At 55.5% G+C, this 21,387-nt stretch overlaps 1 protein-coding gene across 7 annotated transcripts; it reads right to left on the reverse strand.

Annotated features, from left to right (window-relative positions):
* Nucleotides 1-1,674: 1,674 nt before the first annotated feature.
* Nucleotides 1,675-21,308, reverse strand: SHF (Src homology 2 domain containing F). Of its 7 annotated transcripts, none has more exons than XM_060098343.1 (7): nt 20,785-21,308; nt 12,033-12,174; nt 9,231-9,440; nt 7,669-7,809; nt 6,220-6,391; nt 5,958-6,077; nt 1,675-2,467 (listed from the first exon to the last, which is right to left on the reverse strand). In XM_060098343.1, exons 1-7 carry the CDS (start codon nt 21,280-21,282, stop codon nt 2,281-2,283), a joined length of 1,470 nt encoding a protein of 489 aa, XP_059954326.1. In that variant the 5' UTR covers nt 21,283-21,308; the 3' UTR covers nt 1,675-2,280. The 7 variants fall into 7 exon arrangements, with proteins under 7 accessions (XP_059954326.1, XP_059954327.1, XP_059954329.1 ...); XM_060098342.1 differs by lacking the exon at nt 1,675-2,467 and adding an exon at nt 4,378-4,600; XM_060098345.1 differs by lacking the exon at nt 1,675-2,467 and adding an exon at nt 4,389-4,479 and having other exon boundaries at nt 6,222-6,391.
* Between the last annotated feature and the right edge of the window lie 79 nt (nt 21,309-21,387).

Below are 21,387 nucleotides of genomic sequence, written 5' to 3' on the forward strand. Positions count from 1 at the left end.
TCTTTTCTGCCAACTTTTTAAACGTGTACTGTAGTCAAAACCTGCCCCAACAGGCCTCAGTGCTCCTCAGCTCTTCTCTTCCTGCTCTAATAGCCTTTTATAAATAAGCCACTTTCCTGCCTTAGGGTTTCTTTATTCTGCTGCAGGGTGGGGTCCTCACGCAGCCAGCTCACCGAGGCTGGTCCACACGTTCTCTTTGAGCTTGCCTGTACCCACTGACTAAGGGAACCCCTCCAAGGCCAAGCGCCCCAGCTAGAGACCCCTTCCCCTGCTCAGGGGCACCATTCCTGACAGAGGGCCTCTCAGGGCGGCTAGTGTGGGGCTCCTGAGGCCTGGTCAGGAGGGGCAGAGGGAGGTGTGAGGGCTTCTGGTGACGGTGGGCTGGGCACAAAGAAGGGAGCCGTGTAGCAAGACACAGCAGGAGTCTACAGGGAGCCAGAGTTCACTGGCTTGCTCCAGGACCTCAGTTACTCCCGGTCCTCTGAGCCATGGGAGGGTGGAGCACCTGTGCCTATATGAGTCTTCTATGTAGTGAGATGACAGCAAGGAGACTGATGAGCACATCACCTAACCTCTTTGGGCCTCTGTTTTCTCATCTGCAAAATAACTGGATGCCCTCCAAGTCTACTTAAGGATAGGGCAACCTCTATGATGGAATGTTTGAAGCAGGACTCAATTTCAAGTGATCCTTTCCACTGTCCCCACAGAATTCTTGCATTCGTCAGATCACATATCCTCGATTTCGAGAAACTAGCCACTGGATTAGAAAATCCAAATTCCCGTGCTTCACACCACGCTTGGGAGTTGCAGGTATCGGTTCTGGAGTCTCAGGCTGCCCTCCTTGGGCACCCGTCCCGAGGGTGTTAGTTCAGCCGGTCATCGGGAGCTGCTGTTCAGCTTGCCCGTGGGAGCGGGGGGGGGCGGGCCTGGAGTGGTTTGACAGTAGCTCCGCCTGGCGGCCCAGTGGTATTCCCCAGGGACTGGGCCCCAGGCCTCGGCGGGTTCCAGCTGCGGGCGCGGGCTGGGGGGCCGCCAGGGCCGCGGTTGGTGTGGCCCCTCGGGTAGAGGCGCGGCCAGCAGGGGGCGCGCGCGGGCGGCCCCTCCAGGCGCCGCAGCCACGAGGGAGATCCGGGCCCGGGTTGGCCGCCTGCAGGTCTCGGGGCCGGGCCCATCGGCCCGAGGCCGCGGGTGGCGCGGCAGGCCCCCGCTTCCTCTGGAAAGGAAACGCAGTCGGCCCGCCAGCTTTCCCGCCTCCGCCGGCGCGCGGCTTCCGCGTGGCAGGGGCGCCCCGCTCCCTCCCGCCTGGCGCGCTGCCTCTTTGTCTCTCCGTGGCTCCCCTCCTCCCAGACAAATGGCTGTAGGCAGGAAATTAGATGCGCTCTCTGGGAGCCGCGCTTGTCGGGGCTGCGGGGAGGGGGCGCCGCGCGGCAGGCCGGCTCTGGTGCCCGGAGCCGGGGCGGGGGCGGGGGCGGGGGGGGATGTTTTGACATCTCGTCAAAGGAAGGAACTTGATGCTTCGAAAGTGCTTTTCACAGCCGCCTGTGTCCTCTCCAGAGCTGATTTATAAACAGAATCTGTGCTCGCTCAACTCCCTCCCCCGTCAGCCGGAGTGGGGGTGGGGGTGGGGTGGGAGGGGGAGGGAGGGAGCTGCGGCGCTGGAGGCGCGGAAGCGGCTGTGCCTGGCAGGACTGGGTTTATTTATTGCCTCTGGCCCGGAGCCGGGGCGGCCCCGGGCTCCCTCCGGCCCAGCCCTTCCCCTCCTTCCCCACCCCCAGTGTCTCCATCCCAGGGGTCTGTCTTCCCGAAGCGCCCCGCACCAGACTCCGGGCGGAGCCCGCCAGTGGTTTGGGGGTGGAGGCGGAGAGGTGGTTAGAGCACCCGAGGGCCCGAGTCCAGCTCCATTCCCAGTCCACCCCTCCACCCCTGGGTAAAGAGGGTGGCGGGGAGGAGGTCGCCACCTCTGCCCTAGGGGCAGAAAGGGGCTGGAGCTGTCTATCTTAAACTCCTCAGGAGATCAGCGATTCTGAAATCCCTTCCTCCTGGAGCTATCCTTTCTCCCCAGGGAGTCCTCTATCCTCAGCTCCAGACCACCTCTTACTCCAAGGCTCCAGTAGTCCTTCCCTTTAGAATAAATTAAGGAATCTCCAGCTGCCACTCGATTCCAGGGAGAGGGCCAAGAAAGGTTTGAGAGATCATGTGGCCCAAGAAGGGCCACAGCCCTCAGCCAGGGGATGAGCACAGGGCTGGGTCCAGATCTGTCACAACGCCCGGGCCTCACACCTACAGAGTCCGGATGGCCACGGGGTAGAGCAGGGACATGTGCTCGGCCCCCTTAATGGGCAGCTTGCGGCTGGCGTAGTGGTGCACGATTTCAGGGACGCTGCTGAAGGGCGGGCTGTTCTGGCCCAGCACATACTTGTGTTCCTTGGTCCGGGACAGCTTCATGTGCATGAAGCCCTGACTGCTCCTGGGAAGAGGAGGAGAGACCCTGGTGAGTGGGGCCCTCTCCGGTCGTCGTTACCACCCCACCACCCGCTGCAAACATGGTTGTTCCAAGCCAGCTGAGAGTGGAGGCAACTAGGGAAGGTGGAGGTCAGTCCAGGAAGCAGGGAGGGGATGTAGGGGATTTTGTAAGTAGGCAGCAGTAGGTACTGGCTTTGTGGTGAGGGCACTGGTTGTGCCAAGAATGTGTGGGTGGTGAGTGTACAGGGTGTGTGCAGGTGGAAACAAGCTATCAGCACCATCCCCGAACCCTGGGATCCAGTCGCTCCTGCCTCAGCCTATGCACCCCCCCAGCCTATGCGACCAGGGCCAGTTTACCCTCCCCCTCCTTGAGCTGTAGGGGAGGACATCTGTGTGGGGGAGCTCCTGGTGCCTTGTGAACACACAGACACCCTTGGCAGGACAGTGGGTGGACGCATGAGACAACCAACCAGGCGAATCTTGGTTGGGGCTCTCTTGTAGAGACTAGGGGAGAGAGGGAGCTGGACATCACCCCCAAATCTGGGAATACTCAGCTGCCTTGTCCTGGGGACATCCCTTCACCCTCCTGCTAACTGGGCCTTGGGCCAATCCCCCAGCTCATCTGTCCGGCTCTTCTGCCTGGGATGACATCATCTGTGAGGCTGCAGCTCCGTCCCCTCCCTCGGAGAGGACATGCCCCACTGCCTCTCCCATCTCCCCACCACAATCCAGGAAATCAGCATCAGTGCCCAGCCCTGCCCACAAGACAGGGACCCTGCTGCTCAGAGCTCTGGCCGGCTCCCAGCAAGAACGTTTGTTCCAACTACCACAGGCCTGGTCGGCCAGGCCCCAGGTCTGAAACTCCAGACAGGCAATGGGGAAACCATGCTTGGGAGAGCCCTGAAGCCCGAGTACTTGTTTCTGCGGGTCAGAGCCTACTTGGGGACAAGGGCCGGGCTCAGAAGCTGGTGTGGGAGGTAGGACTGGGGAGGGGGCTGCCTCCTCGTGAGGTTTGCCACCCTTGAGAGGTGAGGCTGGCAAACCCCCTCACTTGCTTCCCCTGTCTGTGTACAAAGAGGGCTCTGACTGGTCCCATTTCACTAGGGCCACAAGTGAGAAAGCACAGAGAGTGGGGAGACTAAAGAGGAAAGGGATGGGAGGAAAAAAACAGGCCCTTAACACCATCCTTCCCTCCCCCCACCCCAGGGTACAGTTCCCTAAAGCCTGGGCGTGTGTGTCAGGGTGTGGGACCATCCTTCATTTGCAGGGCTGAGATAACGGCTGAAGTTGACAGTGACCATGCAGGCCCTGGGGAAAAGAGCAAAGGGTCTGAGGAATACGTACAGCCCCCTGGGGCAGTAGAGAGGGGAGGCAGTGAGTGGTTGCCCTCCCCTGTCTGCCCTATGCCAAAACCCAGGCCCAAGGCTATGGGCATCAGGGTAGGCCCTGTGCTCCCACAGTTTGGGGACAGCCCCCTCCCCACAGTCCACTTGACAGAATCCCCTCTCCTGAAAACTGTACATTGTATCTTCTCCTTCAAGGACAGATATGGCCAAGAAGGGCAACAAGTGGCCAGAGAACTGAGTTGGCAGCTGAGCGCTCAGCCTCCACACCTGGATAACTGACCTCCTGGGACTTCGTCCCAGGGGTCCATTAAGACACAGCAGAGCCCTTGCCTGACCCTCAGGGAACTGAGGTGGGACTAGCTGGGCCGCAGGGCTAGGGCTGGCATGGCTTTTGGAGGAAGCTGTTTAAGTACCAGTGAAAGCCCTTCCATTACAGAGAGAAGAGAAACCATAATTGTATTTCAGAGAAACCATTTATATGTAAACGAGGCTCTGGCAGACAGATGCTGGCAGGGCCTGATCAGCCTGGGCTGGAGCGGTGTCCAGGCCGGCCTCCCCTTTTCACTCCTCAGGATATGGCAGGGCCCAGGCTCTGCTCTGCTCTGCTCGGGAGCCAGACCCCGATGTCTCCTCTTGCCTTGAACCATACCAAACTTGATGGGGGGTGGAACTGTGTAATGGAACAGTGTGGTTCTTGGAGTTGGCCTGAGCTGGGTTCAGATCCTGCTCTGGGCACTTTATTAGCTGGTGGCCTTGAGCAAGTCACATACCTCTTTGAATCGATTTTCTTTCTATAAAAAAGAGATTGATCTTGCAGGACAGTAGCTGGTTTGGAGATGGTATGTATGCTGCTTGGCACATAGTAGATGCTCTATGAATCTTAACTATAATTTTTAAAGCAATACACATTCTGAAGTTATGTAGATCAAATTTTTGACAAATGAATTTTTCCTAAATGCTCCTTTGATGTTATAATTTGCAGACTCCCCCAGCATAAGAGGTGGAAGAAACCTAAGAGGTATCCATTGACATATTTTGCAAAGGTAGAAACCGAGGTCCAGAGGGGTTAAGTGATTTGCTTAAGGTCACACAGCTAGTTTTATTAAAACCAAGAATGAAATTCAGGTTATCTGACTATAATCTGGCATTTTTTCCATTATCTTTTAGTGAAGTTGAATAATTATCCTCCAGTGTATCTGTTTAATACTCCCAAATTTCCATATATTGGATATGTCTGAAGTGGGGTATACCTGTACTCTAATGCCCCCTAGAAAAAGTGATAGGAAGTGGTATAGATGCCCCTGTAATGATGGGGGATGTGACTGGACACAGCACTCTGACAGGCTGCTATGTGGGGTGCAGGTTCTACCAGGCAAAACTCCTAGGTACCGAGGAGAGGACTAGCCATCCTGCCAGTAGAACCTGGGAGGCTGATGCTGGTCTCTCTGTATCTGTGCCCGGAGTGGAAGGCTAAGGAGGAGGAGGAGCCCTGCCTCCCCTGCCTCTTCCAGGACCGTTTAAAGCCCAGTTGTCAGCCGCTAGCACCCAGACCTTCTGCCCTCTCCTTCAGAGTGAACAAGAACAGCTTTGTGTCCACTGCTCCATCCTCCTCCCAGCACCCAGCCTCCATCTCACCCTGTTGAGTCCCACAGGCAAAGTTCCTATCTCCTCGCCTGTACTTGTAGAACATCTTGGGCTTCCGTTAATAATGATGATAGTGATAATTCATTAAGCACTTAGCACTATGCTAAGTGCTTATTTCATTTAATCCTTCCCTATAAGTCAGATATGATTATTCCCCCATTTTATATGGAAACTGAGGCTCAGAGAGGTTAAGGGGGCCCCAGGCCACTAGAGCTAGAAAGTGACAGAAGCCTTCTAAGCTGCACTCTATAGCTTGACTGCTTCCCCCAATGGACTCTGCGCTCCTTGGGAGCCGGGGCTGAGCCTCAGACGTCTCCCGATGCCCAGGGCTTGGCACAGAGTCGGCACATGTTCACAGGGGATGAAGTTCTCCCCAGCCTGGCTGGGCAGGAGAGATACTGGAGACTCCTCCTGTCCTGCTGGTTATCCCCCCACCGATTCCCCTTGGAGTCATCCTGACAGGCTCACTCTGCCTAAAGCCACCAGCCAGCAGGCCCCACTCACTTGAGGGACAGGGAGAAGTCGTTCTTGCTGGTCTCACTGTTGCGCACCAGGTAGCTGGCCTCTTTGCACAGCCGGAGCAGGTTCTCGGCATCTGTTCGACTGATGGCCCCGTGGTACCAGCTGAGGACAAGAGAGAGGAAGGGGGGCATCTCTGCTGGGTCCCTCGCTGTCCAGGCCCACCCATTCTGGGTGTCCCCTGCAGGCAAGCCGGTGCCAGGAGGGGAAGGGAGGGGAGAGTCCCCAGTTGGACACAGACACTCACACCTGGTTTTCCAGAGGCAGTGCTGGGTCTGTCCACTCCCCCAGGGGGCTGCTGGGCTCCACGCTTAGGGACTTGGCTGACTTGGGGTTCCCTGCAGAGAGTCGGGGAGGGAGCCGCCCCTTCTCCTCCCGGCCAGGTGACAGGCAGCTCTTCTCAGATCCTTCAAACTGGGCTGTGGGGGACATACCAGTCATAGACTCTGAGGACCCTAGAGATAGAGCCCTATAGACTAGCCAGTGCCCCATCCCCATTTCCAGCCAAAAGGGGGCAAAGGAATGTTCTGGAAGGGTGGGGCGTGCTCATGAGCCTGACCAGCTCTAGGGACAGTATCCTGGGTCCATCCCTGGGTGGGGTGGGGGCAGGGGCGGGGCTCAGCTCTCCTGTGCCACAGGGCCTCCCAGTCCCCACACCGTGGCAGGAGAGGGGAGACAGCAACCTGAGAAACCACTTAAGCTCCTCCCTCTGGAGGAGCTGACTGCCTTCCCCTATTCCATCCCCCTCAGGGTGGCTTCAGTGCTGATAATATTGTTCCTTTCTCCTCCTCAAGAGTTCATTACTGTTCTCCAAATCACCCTGCCAAGCCGTTCTGTAGAAATGACTTATCGATCTGAGAACAATTATCTGACTCCCCTTGGTGCCATCCTGACAGGCTAATCCTGCCCAAAGCCGCCAGCCAGCCCGCCCCTCCCTCGCCCCCAAGGTCGCGTCCCACAGGCTCCCCCCCCCCCCAACAGAAGCCCAGCAGAGGCAGCCCTGGCCTCCCGGACTGGGACAGGCATGACCGCCGAGCCTGTCCAGGGAGGACTGAAGCCAGTGGGCCACACGGGCACGAGCACACATGCACAGGTGACAGAGACCCTCCTTCAGCCTGTATTTACAAAATACCCACTCACACCCACGCACAAATGTACAAACAGGTGCTCATGCCCGTGTGCGTATGCACAGATGCAAGCACATCCCTGGCTGCCCATTCTGGGTAAAACTGCAAGTAGAAGCGTTCAGTGTCTTTTTTCACCCCATTTGGGCTCTTTTTCTCTCCGTGTAGCACTTTCAAGCCCTCGTTGTCTTTCCAGTCACCAGATACAAAGATCAAACCTTTCCTTTAAGGAGTTAGATACTTCCTGTGCTAGCATCGCCCCTGCCTCAGGCGTTATTTGCACTGCTGAGGGATCTGGTCAGGCAGAGCTCTGCCCAAAAGACTGAATTTAGAATAATGGATTTTTATGGCATGGGGGGAAAGATTTGGAAGGGGCCTCCCTCAAGAGATACCTTCCCCACCCCTTTAGGGGAGGGAGGAACGTGTACTTTGCCCCTTCCATCTTCTTCCAGGGCAAGAGGGATTCCTCCTGGGTTCTCTGAACTCTGCCCCACCTCTCTGCTCCTCCAATCCACAGGGCCTGAGGGCTGAGAGGACACATCACCCTGGCCAGAAGCCCCCAAAGGACCCACCGCTGCCATCCTCCAGGCTGGACTCAAGGAGGGGTGAGGCTGGACCGGAGATGTCCCTGTCCCCGTCGGGAAGGGAGGGGCTGCTGTCCAGCTGTCCCACCGGTGGAGGCCAAGGTAGGTCTTTGATGACCTTAATGTCAACTGGAGCCAGTAGCAGCAGGGAGAAGAGAGACAGACAGGGACAGAGACAGAGACAGAGAGAGGCAGAGATTGAGACACCAAAACCCAGAGCCAGGACACAGGACAGCCTAGAAAGGAGGAGGGTCAGAGCAGAGGCAGGGGCGGCTTCTGAGGGAAGAAGAGGACCCTCAGAGGACTGGGCAGAGCCACACTGACCGCACCATGGTGGGTGGGAGGCTCCAGGAGCAAACAGCCGGACACAGGGTCTTGCTCTGCCAGCCCCACAGGTCCCCTTTGTTTGACCTCTCACAAGCCTCCAGGGCCCAAAGGGCCCAGGCAGGGAGGAAAAGCAGGACCAGGAGCTGCCCATACTCCCCAGCACCGTACCTGGACACCCACACAGCATCCTGGCATGCCCCACCTTGCCTCCCTTCCCCCTTTCGCCTGCAGCCTGGGAACTCATGGGCAGAGACTGAGACAGCCCAGCCTCAGGCTGTCAGGAAAACTCAGAAGCTGGAGCAGATGTTTTATTGAAATTTACCCACCAAACCCTCAATCCTGAGCCTTGACAATTAGGAGAGCCATGCCACTGGCGGCTGCAGGACTGCTAACAGGTTTCCTAATGAGGAACATAGATTTTCCCATTAAGCAATTCAAACAGTATTGATTCTCCAAGGAGACTTCGGGAGATAAACGGCCCATCCTCAACGGTGCACGCTTTAAGGGAAACAAATTAGGAACCTGTGGTTTCCCAGTGTGGCTGCCGGGGTGGGGAGGACAGGGCGGAGAGCCGAGTCCAGCTCCAGGATGAGCTCCTTGCCCAAGGAGGGCTGAGGAGGACATGGGAGTAGGAATGAGGTCTAACGGCACTGAAGTCCTTTATGTTCTCACTGAACAAGGCTCTTGTACCAGGCTCTTGTATCACCCACTCAGGCCCTCTCTATGTTGGACTCCGGGCCTGGGATGGACACTGGGGTGCTTGGTACAGGAGAAACCTGATGATTTCTCCCTCTCCCCACTGGTTCCCGCTCCTGAGAAATACCCTTGGGGCTAGGCTATACACACAGTGGGTTTTCACTGTCTGGAGTGTTAAATGCTTTCCTTTGTTACGTGTAAGTATTTAACATATGCCACAAGTTTTATCATTTTGTTTGGAATTTCTTTATTTTTTAAGTATACCCTGCCTCCCAAAAGATGGAAGTGGCCCAAGCCTCTTGGCCTCTGAGAGGTGGTGATGCAGGGAGTCATCCCGACCCTGCACACAGTTCTGTGTCCACACCGCCCAACTCACCACTCTCCATGGTGCAACTAAACTGCACTTCCCTTGAGCCCAGCTCCTGCCCCACCCCCACCCCCACCCCAAGCCCACTCCTCCCATCCCCCTGAGCCTGGAAAGCTGCTCAGAGGCCCCAGCAGACCTGCCCTCTCGACCCAGGACTCACCTGCAAAGGCTTTGGAAATCCGCTCCTTCTTCCACTCCCAGGGCTGGTCATACTCCTCAGGGGGCCTCTCATCATCCTCTGGCAGGCGGGACTCCCGGGGCCAGGAGGCCCCCTCACCTTCCGGGGTGGCCCCCTCCTCTTCCTCTGGCTCATAGGGCGTGTCATACAGGGGCAAGGGCTGAGCTGCTGTCTCCTTGGAGCCCCGGATCTCTGCCAGGGCAAGGCAGGAGGGGAGGTGTGAGCAGTCCTGGCTGCCTGGCTCAGCGCCCCCGGCAGCATTCCCCAGCTACAAGCCTTCAGAGGAGATGCTGGCTCTGGGGGGAGCCCAGTGGCCACACATCTGGGGTCCCTCACCCTCAGAACACCTCTAGGGTTCCAAAAGCATGGGACCCAACAGAGGCAGGGGCAGAGAAGCACCAGAGTGAAAGACAGAAAAAAGATCCTGCGATGGCCAACAAGGGCTGGGGAGCTGAGGCTTACATATTTAGGAAACTGAGGCATGGTCCATCTCCTTGCTACTCAGATCCATTTATTTCCTTGTGTCCCAAGTTATGTCATTTCGCATTCAGGATATCCTTCTTTGTTGCTCAGGTACTGCTGACCACCCCCTCCTTGAAACTGTACCCTTTGGACAAGTCATTTTCATGGACTGTCCTCCTCTCCCATCACCCCCGTTTGGTCTCTTTCCCTGGATCCTCTCTTGGTCTCTGTCTGCCAGGGCCAAATCTTATTCATTTCTCCCTGCCCTCACTCTCCAGTCTCATGGCACCCTTTGCATCTATATGTTTCCAACTGCCATAAAAATGTTTCACTTTGATGTTTCAAACTCACTGCTTTCCCGAAAAATTCTTCTAGTCTGTTCTGTGATCCTCATTTGGGGATCACTGACCCAGTGGAAATCTGATAAAAGCTATGGAGCTACTCCCCAGAAAACTGTGCGAATTTTCACATACAATTCCACAGCACTCATGGACCTCCTGGGGGTCTACACCCTTCTGATCTAAACACAGTGGCCGCCCTCTCACTTTCTCCATTTCTGTCTACTACACTGCTCTCCTTGGTCCTGGCCCTCCTTCATTCTCTGAATCCCATGTGTTCAGTGCCAATACCTGATGACTCTCCCCCTCAACTCTCCACATCTAGATTACTGCTAGGGTGAACCTCCAATCTACAGGCTCATGTTTCAGGGGCTCCATGGAATGACACTCCCTACTGCTGTCTGCTCCCTCACCCACCTCTCCCAGGGAGGGAGAACAGCTTATCTGATTGGCCAATGGAAGCTTCCTTTCTTTCCCAGATCTGCCTACTTGCAGAGAGAGAACATTCTGGTTCTTTCTCCTCCTGCCCCCGTGCAGGGGCCTATAGCTGTCTTGAGTTGCCCAAGCCTGAGTAGGCAAGCTTAATTCTGTGGCGAAGTATTCTTAGCTATGTCATTCTGGTGACATAGCTAAGTAATGTTCTCCAATCAACTTTATCAGTAATAAAGCTGGCATTGCTATCTCCATCTATCTGTTTCCTTAATCCTATTCCTCAGTTATATCCAAGCTCAGAGGGGAAGAAAGGGGTGTTAATTATTGGTCCCTTAAAGCCTCAACAATTTCCACGATAGCCTACTAACTCATCTTTCTTATTTTTTTAATTTATTTATTTATTTATTTATTTATTGGCTGCGTTGGGTCTTTGTTGCCGCATGCGGGCTTTCTCTAGTTGCGGTGAGTGGTGGCTACTCTTCGTTGCAGTTCGCGGGCTTCTCATTGCAGTGGCTTCTCTTGTTGCAGAGCACAGGCTCTAGGTGCGCGGGCTTCAGTAGTTGTGGCTCACAGGCTCCAGAGCGCAGGCTCTGTAGTTGTGGCGTGCGGGCTTAGTTGCTCCGCAGCATGTGGGATCTTCCCAGACGAGGGCTCGAACCTGTGTCCCCTGAATTGGCAGGCAGATTCTTAACCACTGCGCCACCAGGGAAGCCCCCTAACTCATCTTTCTGATGCCCAGTTCTTCTAGTGTGTTCTGTACCCCAAAGCCTCAGTAATCCTCTAAAAATGCCATATTCATCCTGTTCCTTTCTTGCTCAAGAATCCATAATGGCTCCCTTCCCATTTTTGGAGCAAGTCCAAATGCCTCATTTGAGCCTTCAAGACCTGCACTACCCCTCTTGGCCTCCCTCATTTTAGCTCTCCTGTATGCCCAGCACTAAGATTATCTGCCCCTGAACAAACCTTCCTCTCATCCTTCCCTGGGGCCTTGGCTTACACTGATTCACCCCTGTCCTCCTCTCTGATCACCCACATTGTTCCCTTTCCCTGGATGCTTTCTTGACCTCTGTTCCCCAGGGCCAGGTCTCATTCACTTCTCCCTGCCCTCACTCCTTGAACTGCTTGCCCAATATCATGTGCATTGCATCTGCATTTCTAGTCATGTGTTTCCAATTGCCATAGATGTTCGCTTCCAGGTCCCATCATTTCAGACCCATCACCTTCCCTAAAGCTAGTGATTCTCTTCTTGGGATCAGTGACCCCCAGCCCACACCACTAGCTCTCAAATGCTTCTATTGTCTGCCCTTTGGTTGTATGGCCTTCTCTAGCACCTCACGTCTCAGGCACCACAAGTCCCAGCTTCTTCTCCAAAATGACAATCTTGAAGGCAATGGCCACCCTCCCCAAAGACCCAGCAAAGGCTTTCTCCATATTTTCTAGGGACCAAGGAATCAGTCCTTAAGACTTGTGGGTCCCAGAGCCTGTTCTACAGATACTCAGGCCTCAGGGAGCAACCCCCCACACCACCCCCACCCCTAACTCCATCACTCACCGGCCATCATCTTTTGGGCCTCATAGGGCTCCATGTAACCGTCATTCTCGGGGACCTTCTCTGGGGCTCCTGAAGCTCCTATTGGGCCTTCACCAGTCTCCTGAACATCAAACGGATCCGCATAGTCTTCTAGAATTGCTAACTTTGGGAAGAGAGTGAGGGGAGCAAGCTTCAGACGTCTGAGAGACAGCTCTGCTTCTCCCCAGGATGCTCTGTCCATGGGAGCAAGAGTCCTGGGCAGGCTGCCCAGGAGCTTGGATGGGGAGAAGCTCTGGCTCTTCCTTTGCAGGGGTCCCCACTAGGCTGCCAACAGAATGGTACATCTTTCTTTTCTGTTAATTTTGTGCCTCTGGCCCGTTCCCTAGGCTAAATGGACAGGATGAGGCTCTGGACTTTAAGGCCTGCCTCAGTCAGGGTCCAGGCAGGACCGGAGCCTATACCAGGTGGCCTAACAGAGGGAATTAATTCAGAGACCTGGCTATAAAGGTGCTGGAGTTCAAAGAATAAGCAGGGAACAGTAGGCAACTGGGGGATTAGCTTGGTCCATGCCTAGCACTGCATTCCCAGATGCTAAATAAGTATTTGCTGACCATCAAGGAAGGTACTGACTTTATGCCACAGTTCGCTGGTTTATCCTCACAACATCCTTCACAATGTCATGTGGGAATTATTATCCCCATTTTAAGGAAATGGAGGCTCAGGGCAGGTAGGGAACAACATGCCCAAGTCCATTCCACATAAGTGGAGAAACCAGGATGGAACCTGTGCCCTTTGTGCAAAATCATGCTGCCACCCTGCTACCACTGGGCATCTTGGCTGTCCTGGGAGAGAGACCACCTTAGGATAGCCCTGAGAAAGCCAGGGTTTGGGCTCTGCTGAAATCCCCCGGGCTCTTGGAGGACAGGGACAGGAAAGGCCTGGTCTTGGCCCTCCCCATCCCAGGGTGCAAGCCGCACACCCTGCAGAGGAGCTTAAGGGGCTCGGGGCGGGGTGCAGCTGAGGACAATAGAGCCTTTCTTCAAGCTGGGCACAGGCTCGGGGGGACCAGCCGAGGCAGAGACAGAGCACAGCCCGCGGCGCGCTAACTGCACCTCGGGGCGGGAGAGCACCGCACACCGGGTTGCCAGGCGTTGACAAGAGGTAGCTCCGGGGCCTGCAGCATGGGGAAGGGGCCACTCCTGCCTCTCCCCTATTCTCGGTCTAGGCTTTGGTTCTGGTCCAGATCAGGACTGTGGGAGACAGTTGTGCAGGGAGGCTGTGGGGATGATGACCGCCTGTCCTGGGTTACAGGACCTGGGACCCCTAGCAAGGCGGAAATGGAGAAAGAAAACTTCCCACCTCAGAGACCCCTTCTGCATGTTCCTTGAACCCCCACTGGCCCCTCTAGGGGTCTCAAGAATGTCCCAACAGCTCCTACCATCTCATCCATCGGTTCTTCAGCTCCTACTCGTTTCACCTTGTTCCAGTCAAGACCCCCAGCTCCTTTACCTCCCTTGAATCTCTGCCTGCTTCTGAGAAGACCACCATCTCAGATCATCCCATCACCTCCACCAGAGCATCCACTGGCCTGGGGCTCTTTGTCACTTCTGTCCCTCCAGCTCCAGTAAGCACCTGGTTCACAGTGGGCACTAGAAAAATGTTTCTGCTAGATCACTGCCTATTTCCCCTTACAGCCCCCCTCTGCGAGTCCTCCTTCCTGCAGGAAGTGCAGAAAAGGAATCCACTCCTACCCCGAGCTGCTTCACCCCAGGCCAACAGGCACCCACAGTCTCACCCACTTGACCAAGGGGCTCTGGAGCCAGCCCATTGGGTACCCACCCAGCCTTACACTCATATGTGGCAGCTACTTAACAGTAACTGAATCAACAAATGTGCTATCCTTAAACCTTGCAGTGGCTCTCCAGTGCCAGAAGAACAAGTCCAAAGTTAAAGGGATTTAAAGATTCCACTTTGCTCTTTGGGTTCTCTCTACCCACCCTAGGTTACTTTGTTACCTGAAAGCTGTATAATCTCTTTCTTATCTCAAAGGCTTTCCCTTTACCTGGATCAGATTATTTTTCTTTAGAAAGCCTTCCATTCTCCCTCCAGGTCTGTTTAGGGCCTCTGTGCTGGGCTATCAACACACTGTGTAGTAAATACTTGTTTTATTATCTGTCTTCCTGCAGACTGTGAACTTCCTGAGGGCAGTTCATTGCTAAATTCCCAATACCTAAAAGTGCTCAGTAAATATTTGTTAGATCAGTTCATATAACAGAGGAAGGAAGAATGGACAAAGGAAGCACTTTTCCTTGTTCATTCAGGGGAGGAGGAAGCATGAATCTGGCTGGGGAGGCAAACACGGGGTATGAGTCCCTGGAAGCTGCTCAATAAGCAGAAGCACCTGGCCCAAGCCCCAGGCCCCCCTCTCCAACTCCACAGAGCCCCCCCTTGCCTTCCCTGAGCAAGCCCAGTCAGAGCTGCAGGCAGCACCCGTCCCACTGGAGTCCTGGGCCAGTGCCAGGAGCTGCGACCCCTCCTGGCAGCTCCTGGCAGCTCAGGGCCCGTGGGCACCCAGGTGGCAGCTCTGTGGGCAGCTCAATGGCTCCTCTGTTCCATGCCTGGCTCCACACCCTGCTCCAGGAAGCCCTGGCCTCCGCCCTGGGCTGGGGCACCTAGAGAAGCCACCCATGGGGCCGGGGTCAGGAGCAGCAGCAGAGACGCCTGCTGGGAAGGACGGGCACCTGACCTGGACATACAGAACGTGTCAGAGACCAGACCTGCTTTCCCAGTGGCTTCTAGGTCACGTGAAGAGGCAAAACTGCTCAGTGTGGGGAAGCTGCCCCTGTAGGCTTCTGACACCTTTGCTCTATCATGATTTACTTTGTTTATGGGCCCTCTACCTGACTCTGCCGTGCTCACTGTTGTATACGGCATCCATCACAGGGCCTGGCACACAGTAGGTGCTGAGTGAGCATGTACTGGGTGCTCAAAAGGCCGCCTTCTACCCAGACTCCATCTTCTGGAGTGACAGACTCTCAGATCCCAATTCATCTAACTCTGACCGACCAGCAGGGGCTGTAGGAGCAGCCTGTCAGGAGAATCCACATTTGATAGGGATCAAAGCCTTTGGCTCAAGGGCAGAAGGAAGGAACTGGCAGGGGAGGCACCTAAAGCCAGGGCTGATATTTAGGCAAATCCTCTGGTACGCTGTTGAAATGCTGAAATATTTCCAAACTAGTAGGTAAGTAGCTCTGCCCAGAGGGCTCTGTGGCTCCCTCCACTCCTGCAGGAGGGTGGCAGGGTGCCTCCAGGACCCTGGTCTTGTGCCTGTTCAGTTGGGCAGTGCTCCTCCCAAAGCAGCTGCCAGGACTTGCCTCTCCTTCCTGCCCAGGCCTCTCCTGAGGTAGCCGGCAGGCCCACGATCTGGTTGAACCCTCCACTCTGCAGCTGGGCCCTGCTACGAGTTTCTGACCCCACCTCTGGGGCTTTTGAGGCCAGGGGAGCAAAGGAGACACATGTCACAGGATTTGGGCTCTGCAAAGTACCCGAAGTCTACCACTGTCCCTTTTCTCCATTTCTTTAGTTTATATTTAATGTCTGGAAGTCTCTGGTTTTTTAATCTGTAGAATGGGGATGGTATTAGCACCTACCTCATAGGACTGGGTAGAGGGCAATGAATGTAAAAAGTCCTTGGCCCAGAGGCTGGCAAGGAGTCAGTGCTCAATAAATGTTTGCCCTGATGATAATCTCTTTTATTCAGGCATTAAGACCCCAGAGTTCAGGTGCTTGTCTAGGGTGCACAGCTTGCAGTAGCAGAGACAAGAAGGACAGAGACCCAGGTCTCCTGATTCTCATTGCCTTGCCACAGATTTTCCAGAAAAACTGGGAAATGTAGCATCTTCTCTCCTCTATTTGTAGATTTAAAATACACCTTAGCATGTTAAAGGCTCTGAGAAGTCCTGCAACCAAAAGACTAACTTAATTTTGTTTAATTCAGCATTTCTCCAAACTATTTAACCATGAAATCCCTTTTCCACTGAAAGTCTGTCAGTCTGGGAAATGGTGTACTATTGATATTTACCTTGCTCAGAATTGAACTTTTTGCACCTTCTGTTCCCACTTACTAGAATGCCCTTCCCACTTTTATCTGCCAGGGAAACTCCTTCACGTGAAACAAATTTATTATCCTTTTCTAATAACAAAGCAATGCCATGCTTGTAAAACATTCATCACAGACATGCAATTGATGCTACCAAACCTTTTAAGACCCTTATAAGGTATGTCCGAGGCCACTTTGGGATTGGGTGGCAAGTGCTGGCCTTCAGCATTCAGGAAATGGCAAACTCGGCACAGAATGCAATCCTCATTCCTTCCTTAAGAGCCTCCTTCCCCTGGTTCATTAGCAAATGCTCAGTGGATACTTCCTCTCTCTGCAGGCCTCCTCTCAGCAGGTGCAAAGGTCCCGTGCAAAGGTCCCATACACGGTGCTGGCAGCCAGTCTGGAGTCAGGCTGCCCAGCTGGGAACCTCAGCTCTCTTAACTAGCTGTGACACCATGCAAGCGTGACTCAACATTGCTGTGCTTCAGTCTCCCTTTTCGTAATGCTGGAATAACAGACTTGTCCTCATAGGGTTGTTGTAAGGATCAACTGGTCTAATACACATCAGCTGCTTCAAATGGTACTAGATACAAGGTGGAGGCTCAGTAAATGTCCACGATTATATTATTAAATACAAAGGACAAATTCCTGGATCCTCCAAGAGCTCACAGTGACAGACACAAAACAAGTTCCCAAAAAGTGAAGCACCTTGAGGTGCTATGAAGCCACACGGCTGAGCCCCAGGCTCTGCAAGCCCCACAGGCTCACTGTATGCAGGGTTTGGGCCCCACCTCCACTCTCATATCATATCACACTGGTTCTCCAGGGCAAAGGGAATAGGCTGCAGGTAGCCCTCCAAGTCCCGGGCCCCAGCCAGCTGCTCCATCCAGGGTCACAGGGTCCTGGCTGTTCCTGGCTCCCAAAGGGTGGAGCACGAGGGCTGCAGTATCACCGAGTCACTGCCCAAGCCAACAAGCCGCAGTTGTCTTCCAGAGGGAGGGAGTGCTGCAGCACGAGGAGGCAGCAGCGGATAGAGTGGACAGGCCTGTGGGCCTCAGCCCCCCTCGAAGCACCAACGGCAGTGGCACCAACAACAGCACAGGCCACAAAGTTCAGATCCCTTGACCGGAACCCTCCTCCTTTCCTCCATCAGGAGACCCAAGGACACGTGTGAGAGAAACGAATCACACCTCTAGACTCTGCGCAAGTCATACGAAAGAAAATTAAAGCAAACAAGGAAACAAACTCAAAAAAGGCAAGGACTCGGTCTTCTGGGTGGTGAGTCTCTTTCAGCGCTTAGGCCAGTGTCACTTAATGATACTCAAACACTCAATGAACACTGGCCAGGGAGGGCCCCTACCTGCCCTCCTAATCCCAGGGCAGGCATGTCTTGTTCATCTTCTGACACCCAGAATGTATCCTTCACTTTCTTCTTCCAGCCTGTCTGTTGATTCGTTTCCAAACTTGGGCCCAGAGGATCCAAGTCCATGTGAAAACCATCTATGAGGTACAGTATGTATTCTTCAAAGTTCTTAATATTTCGAGCCCTGTGAACACCAGTGAGAATCTGAGAGCTGTGAGCTCATGCCCCCAAATATGTGCACAGTATTTCTGGAGGTTCATGAACCCTAGAAGCCCCTCTGTGAGCTAAGAACAAGAACCCTAGTTTCAATTCATACAGGGTGCTTGACTGTCTTAGTATTCACATCACCTCTCTCTCTCTGTTTTGCTCTCTCACTCTCTCATTCTCTGTCTCTGTCTCTCTCACACATGTATCTTGGCATGATGGAGGCAAAGGACACACTGTGCAGATGGTCAGAGGCAACTCAAAGCTTCATCCAATCAGGGCCCCTCTCCCATCCCCATCCCCCTTTCCTAATTAGATCAGGTTTTTCCTGTTGAAGGTCTGAGAAAAGGGAGCAAAGCAAGGGAAGGCACAGCTCTCTAGTCCCTCTGCCAGGGCATAGCCTGATGGCCAGACAGGGCCCAGTACCAAGAGGGAGTCTTCCTGCAGCCAGATGGTGAGGCCCTGCCTGCCTGCTGCTCCCACACCTGCCCTGCCAGGCCTGCCCAGATGGCCAACCTTGCACCCCTGCCAACTGCAGCCGTGGGTCTCAGGGTGGGCCAGCGGCCAGAGCCCTGCACGGGGAGGAGGCTAATGGTCCTGAGCCCCCAGGCCTCTCAGGGTCCTGTCTGAGGCCTATTCTCTCCAGCCCCTACATCCACTGGGCTCATTCCCCTTCAACTTCTCTGGCTCATCACAGAAGCATTTGCACCCATTTCATCAAACCTCATGATCCAGCTCAGAGGGTTCTGACCCACCCAGCACCAGCTGCTGGACTGCAGAAGGAGAGAAGTGAGCCAGCCCAAGGCAAAACCTGGTCCCCAGCCTCATCTCACCTCAGGAAGAGACTCAAAAGCAGCAAGCCAAGAGGACCTGCAGGGCTAAGCGGAGGGGGAACTGAGACTAAGGAGAAAGCAGCCACACAGGACAGGAACACCAGCTCAGCGGGGCCTCGGGGGCCAGGCCGGCTCACCATCCAGAAGGTACAATCCTGTGTGAGTTCTGCAGGCAGGTGCTGACACTTGGGTTTAGGCTAAGGGGCTCAGGTACCTAGTCTGGGCTCTTCCTAAGATGATCCAAACTCCACTCCTGAAGAGGTGGAGCCACTCTCTCTGAATGGTGGGAGGCCCCAGGTCAGCATCCCTGCCCCTGGGCCAGCTCAGATGGCATACTGGGTCTTTCCCACACACTCATTAAACCACAGAATTGTGTGGCTCCTAGGAAATCCTGCTGGATTTCATTCCTGTCCCTGCAGCTGACAAAGGAGTCAGATACCTCTTAGCCCCCAAGGTCTGAGCAGCCCACAGATCTCAGGGACGACCCAGGGAGAGGCATGGATGCCCTTGGTGAGAAGAGGCTGTGGGTTTCTGCATGGTTGTGTGGGCACAGCCCCTTCCTTGGGGTCTCTGTGGGGAAGTGTACAAGGGGGACTTTAGTTAGGGGAGTCTCTGACCCTCAGGTCACCCTAGCAGTGGAGAGTCACCACTCAGGACCTATTGATATTTATGCAGCACCCCTCTTGATGCCAAACTCTGTGTCAGGCACTTGGGAGACACAATATGAGGATAAGGTCCTTGTCCTGGAGGAGCCCACGGCTTGGTGGGCAGCCTGTTATGCCATCCCAAGACGATACAGAGAGGAGGAGGGCCAGGGACAGTTCAGGCCCACATGCCAGCAGGCAGTGGTCAGGGAGGAGGAGACTAACTGATCAATAGTAAGAACAAAGCCTAATGCTTCCTCTGCCTCACTGCCACCACCACCAATCGGGGAAAATTAGGAAGAGGAGCCTAAGGACATGTGAAGAAAGCATAGGCTCCTTCTGCAGGCAAACAGTCCTGGCCCAGGATGGGTAGCCATGCCCCATGGCAGGAACTAGGGGAAAAATAATTCACATTCCTGAGGCTTCTGCTCTGACCCTGACACATCTCTCTTACCCAAGAATCAGGCAGAACAGTGGCGCGCTCTCAGCTGAAAGCCTCAGTCCTGGAGCCAACAGATTCAGACAGCAACTTTGCTCTCCAATCAAAGAAAACTGTTCTCTGCTGAGGAGAGGGGAGTAAACCCCAGAGCGAGCTCCCAGGGGTAAGTGAAGAGGGACAATAGAGCTAGGGCAGCCCACCGAGTCATCGTCCTAGAATTTAGGACTACAGGGACCTGGGGATGACTTTCAGCTGTCAGGGAGGGATAAGGCCGCACTGAGGTTGGGCAGGGGGTGTCTTCTCTGCCAGGGGCCTTTGAGCCACAGTGGATGTTCTTGGAAAGAGTGAATGCCCAGCCCGCCTCTCTGCCCCAAGCCTGCAGATCCACAAAAAGATCTAGCCACCCTCAGAAGGGACCCGGGGAGCAGGAGGCCAAGAGGAGAGGAGGAGTGGGCTCAGTTGCTTAGCCCCTTCTGGGCAACAGGTTCTGAGCACTGACTGTCCGCATACCTGGGGGGATAAGGGAAGGAGTGCAGGAGTGGGCCTGCCTGGACCTCAGTGGTCAGCATCCTTGGTGAAGAGCTGCATACTGCCTGTTCTGGCTTCCTGAGAACAACGGTCCACCCGGCTCCAGTCCCACTGGGTAAGGCAAAGGCCAGCTCTTGCCGTGTGCACAGGGAGAAACCCAGCCTTCACCTCCTTCCTGGGGCTTCAGCACCTCCAAGGATGCTTGGGCTTTTTTAACAGGAGAAGGAGTGGAGCTTTGTGCTGGCTCTGCCCTGAGGGGGAGGGGTCAGAGATCAAAGGGCAGTGAGCTGCTGCTCCCAGAGGATTGAAAGGCCATAAACTGGGGAGAAACGGGCTCCAATCCCGTTAGAAAAAAGGCTCCCCGATTAGGCTCCGGGGTCTGCGATGAGGAGAGCAGAGCTGGGAGGGGGAGGGTCACTAGTTCAGGGGCTATAATGGAAAGAGGCAGAGTTTGGGGCGCACGTCCCAAATTAGAAGGTCGAGAATCTGAACAAAGGTGGATGAAGGCTCCGAGCCCCGGGGTCAGGGACTAAGATCGTGTCCGCCAGGAACCGTGACACCAAGGGGCCCCGCCCCGGTCAGGCCACCTTTGTCCCTCTCGAAAGCCCCAGACCTCCGACCACCTCTCCTCCTTGCCACCCCCCCGACCGGCGTGGCACTCACCCTGTCGCTGCTGGCGGGTGGTCCAGAGATCCGTTCCTCGGGAGGAGGCGCTGGGGGTCCAGGGGTCTCGACCCGAATAAGGCGGTGGGGTGGCGAGCCGTGGCGCGGGGGCGGCGTGGGGCCAGGAACGGCAGGGGTGGCTAGAGCAGCGGAGCCGGACGGCGCCCCGGAGTAGGGGTCTTCGAAGTCGCGCTCCCTCTGCAGTCGGTAGGCGGCCAAGATGTCCGGGGGAGGTGCGGGGGGCGCAGCCGGGGAAGGTGCGGGGGGGCGGTAGTCCGGCTCCGGGGGCGCCGGCTTGCCCCCACCTCCGCCGCCGCCCCCCCCGCGGAAGCCCAGGTGCTCCCGGAGCCACTTGGCCACTCCGCCGCTGCCGCCCCCTCCTGGGCCGGTTCCCGCACCTCCGGCGCCCCGGCGCGATCCAGCCGGGCCGCCCCCCGCGCTCCCCTGCGCCCGCGGCCCCGGGCCGGAGCCGGCAGGAGAAGCTCCGCTCAGTAACATGAGGCCAGCCAGACTGAACGTGGGGAGCTCTGTGGCCGGGCAGGGGGCGGGGGCGGGGCGGGGGCGGAGCTCGGCGGGGCGGTGAGAGGGGGCGGGGCTTAGCCG

This window comes from Mesoplodon densirostris, chromosome 4 (assembly GCF_025265405.1).
Source record: "Mesoplodon densirostris isolate mMesDen1 chromosome 4, mMesDen1 primary haplotype, whole genome shotgun sequence".
NCBI classification, from domain to species: domain Eukaryota; kingdom Metazoa; phylum Chordata; class Mammalia; order Artiodactyla; family Ziphiidae; genus Mesoplodon; species Mesoplodon densirostris.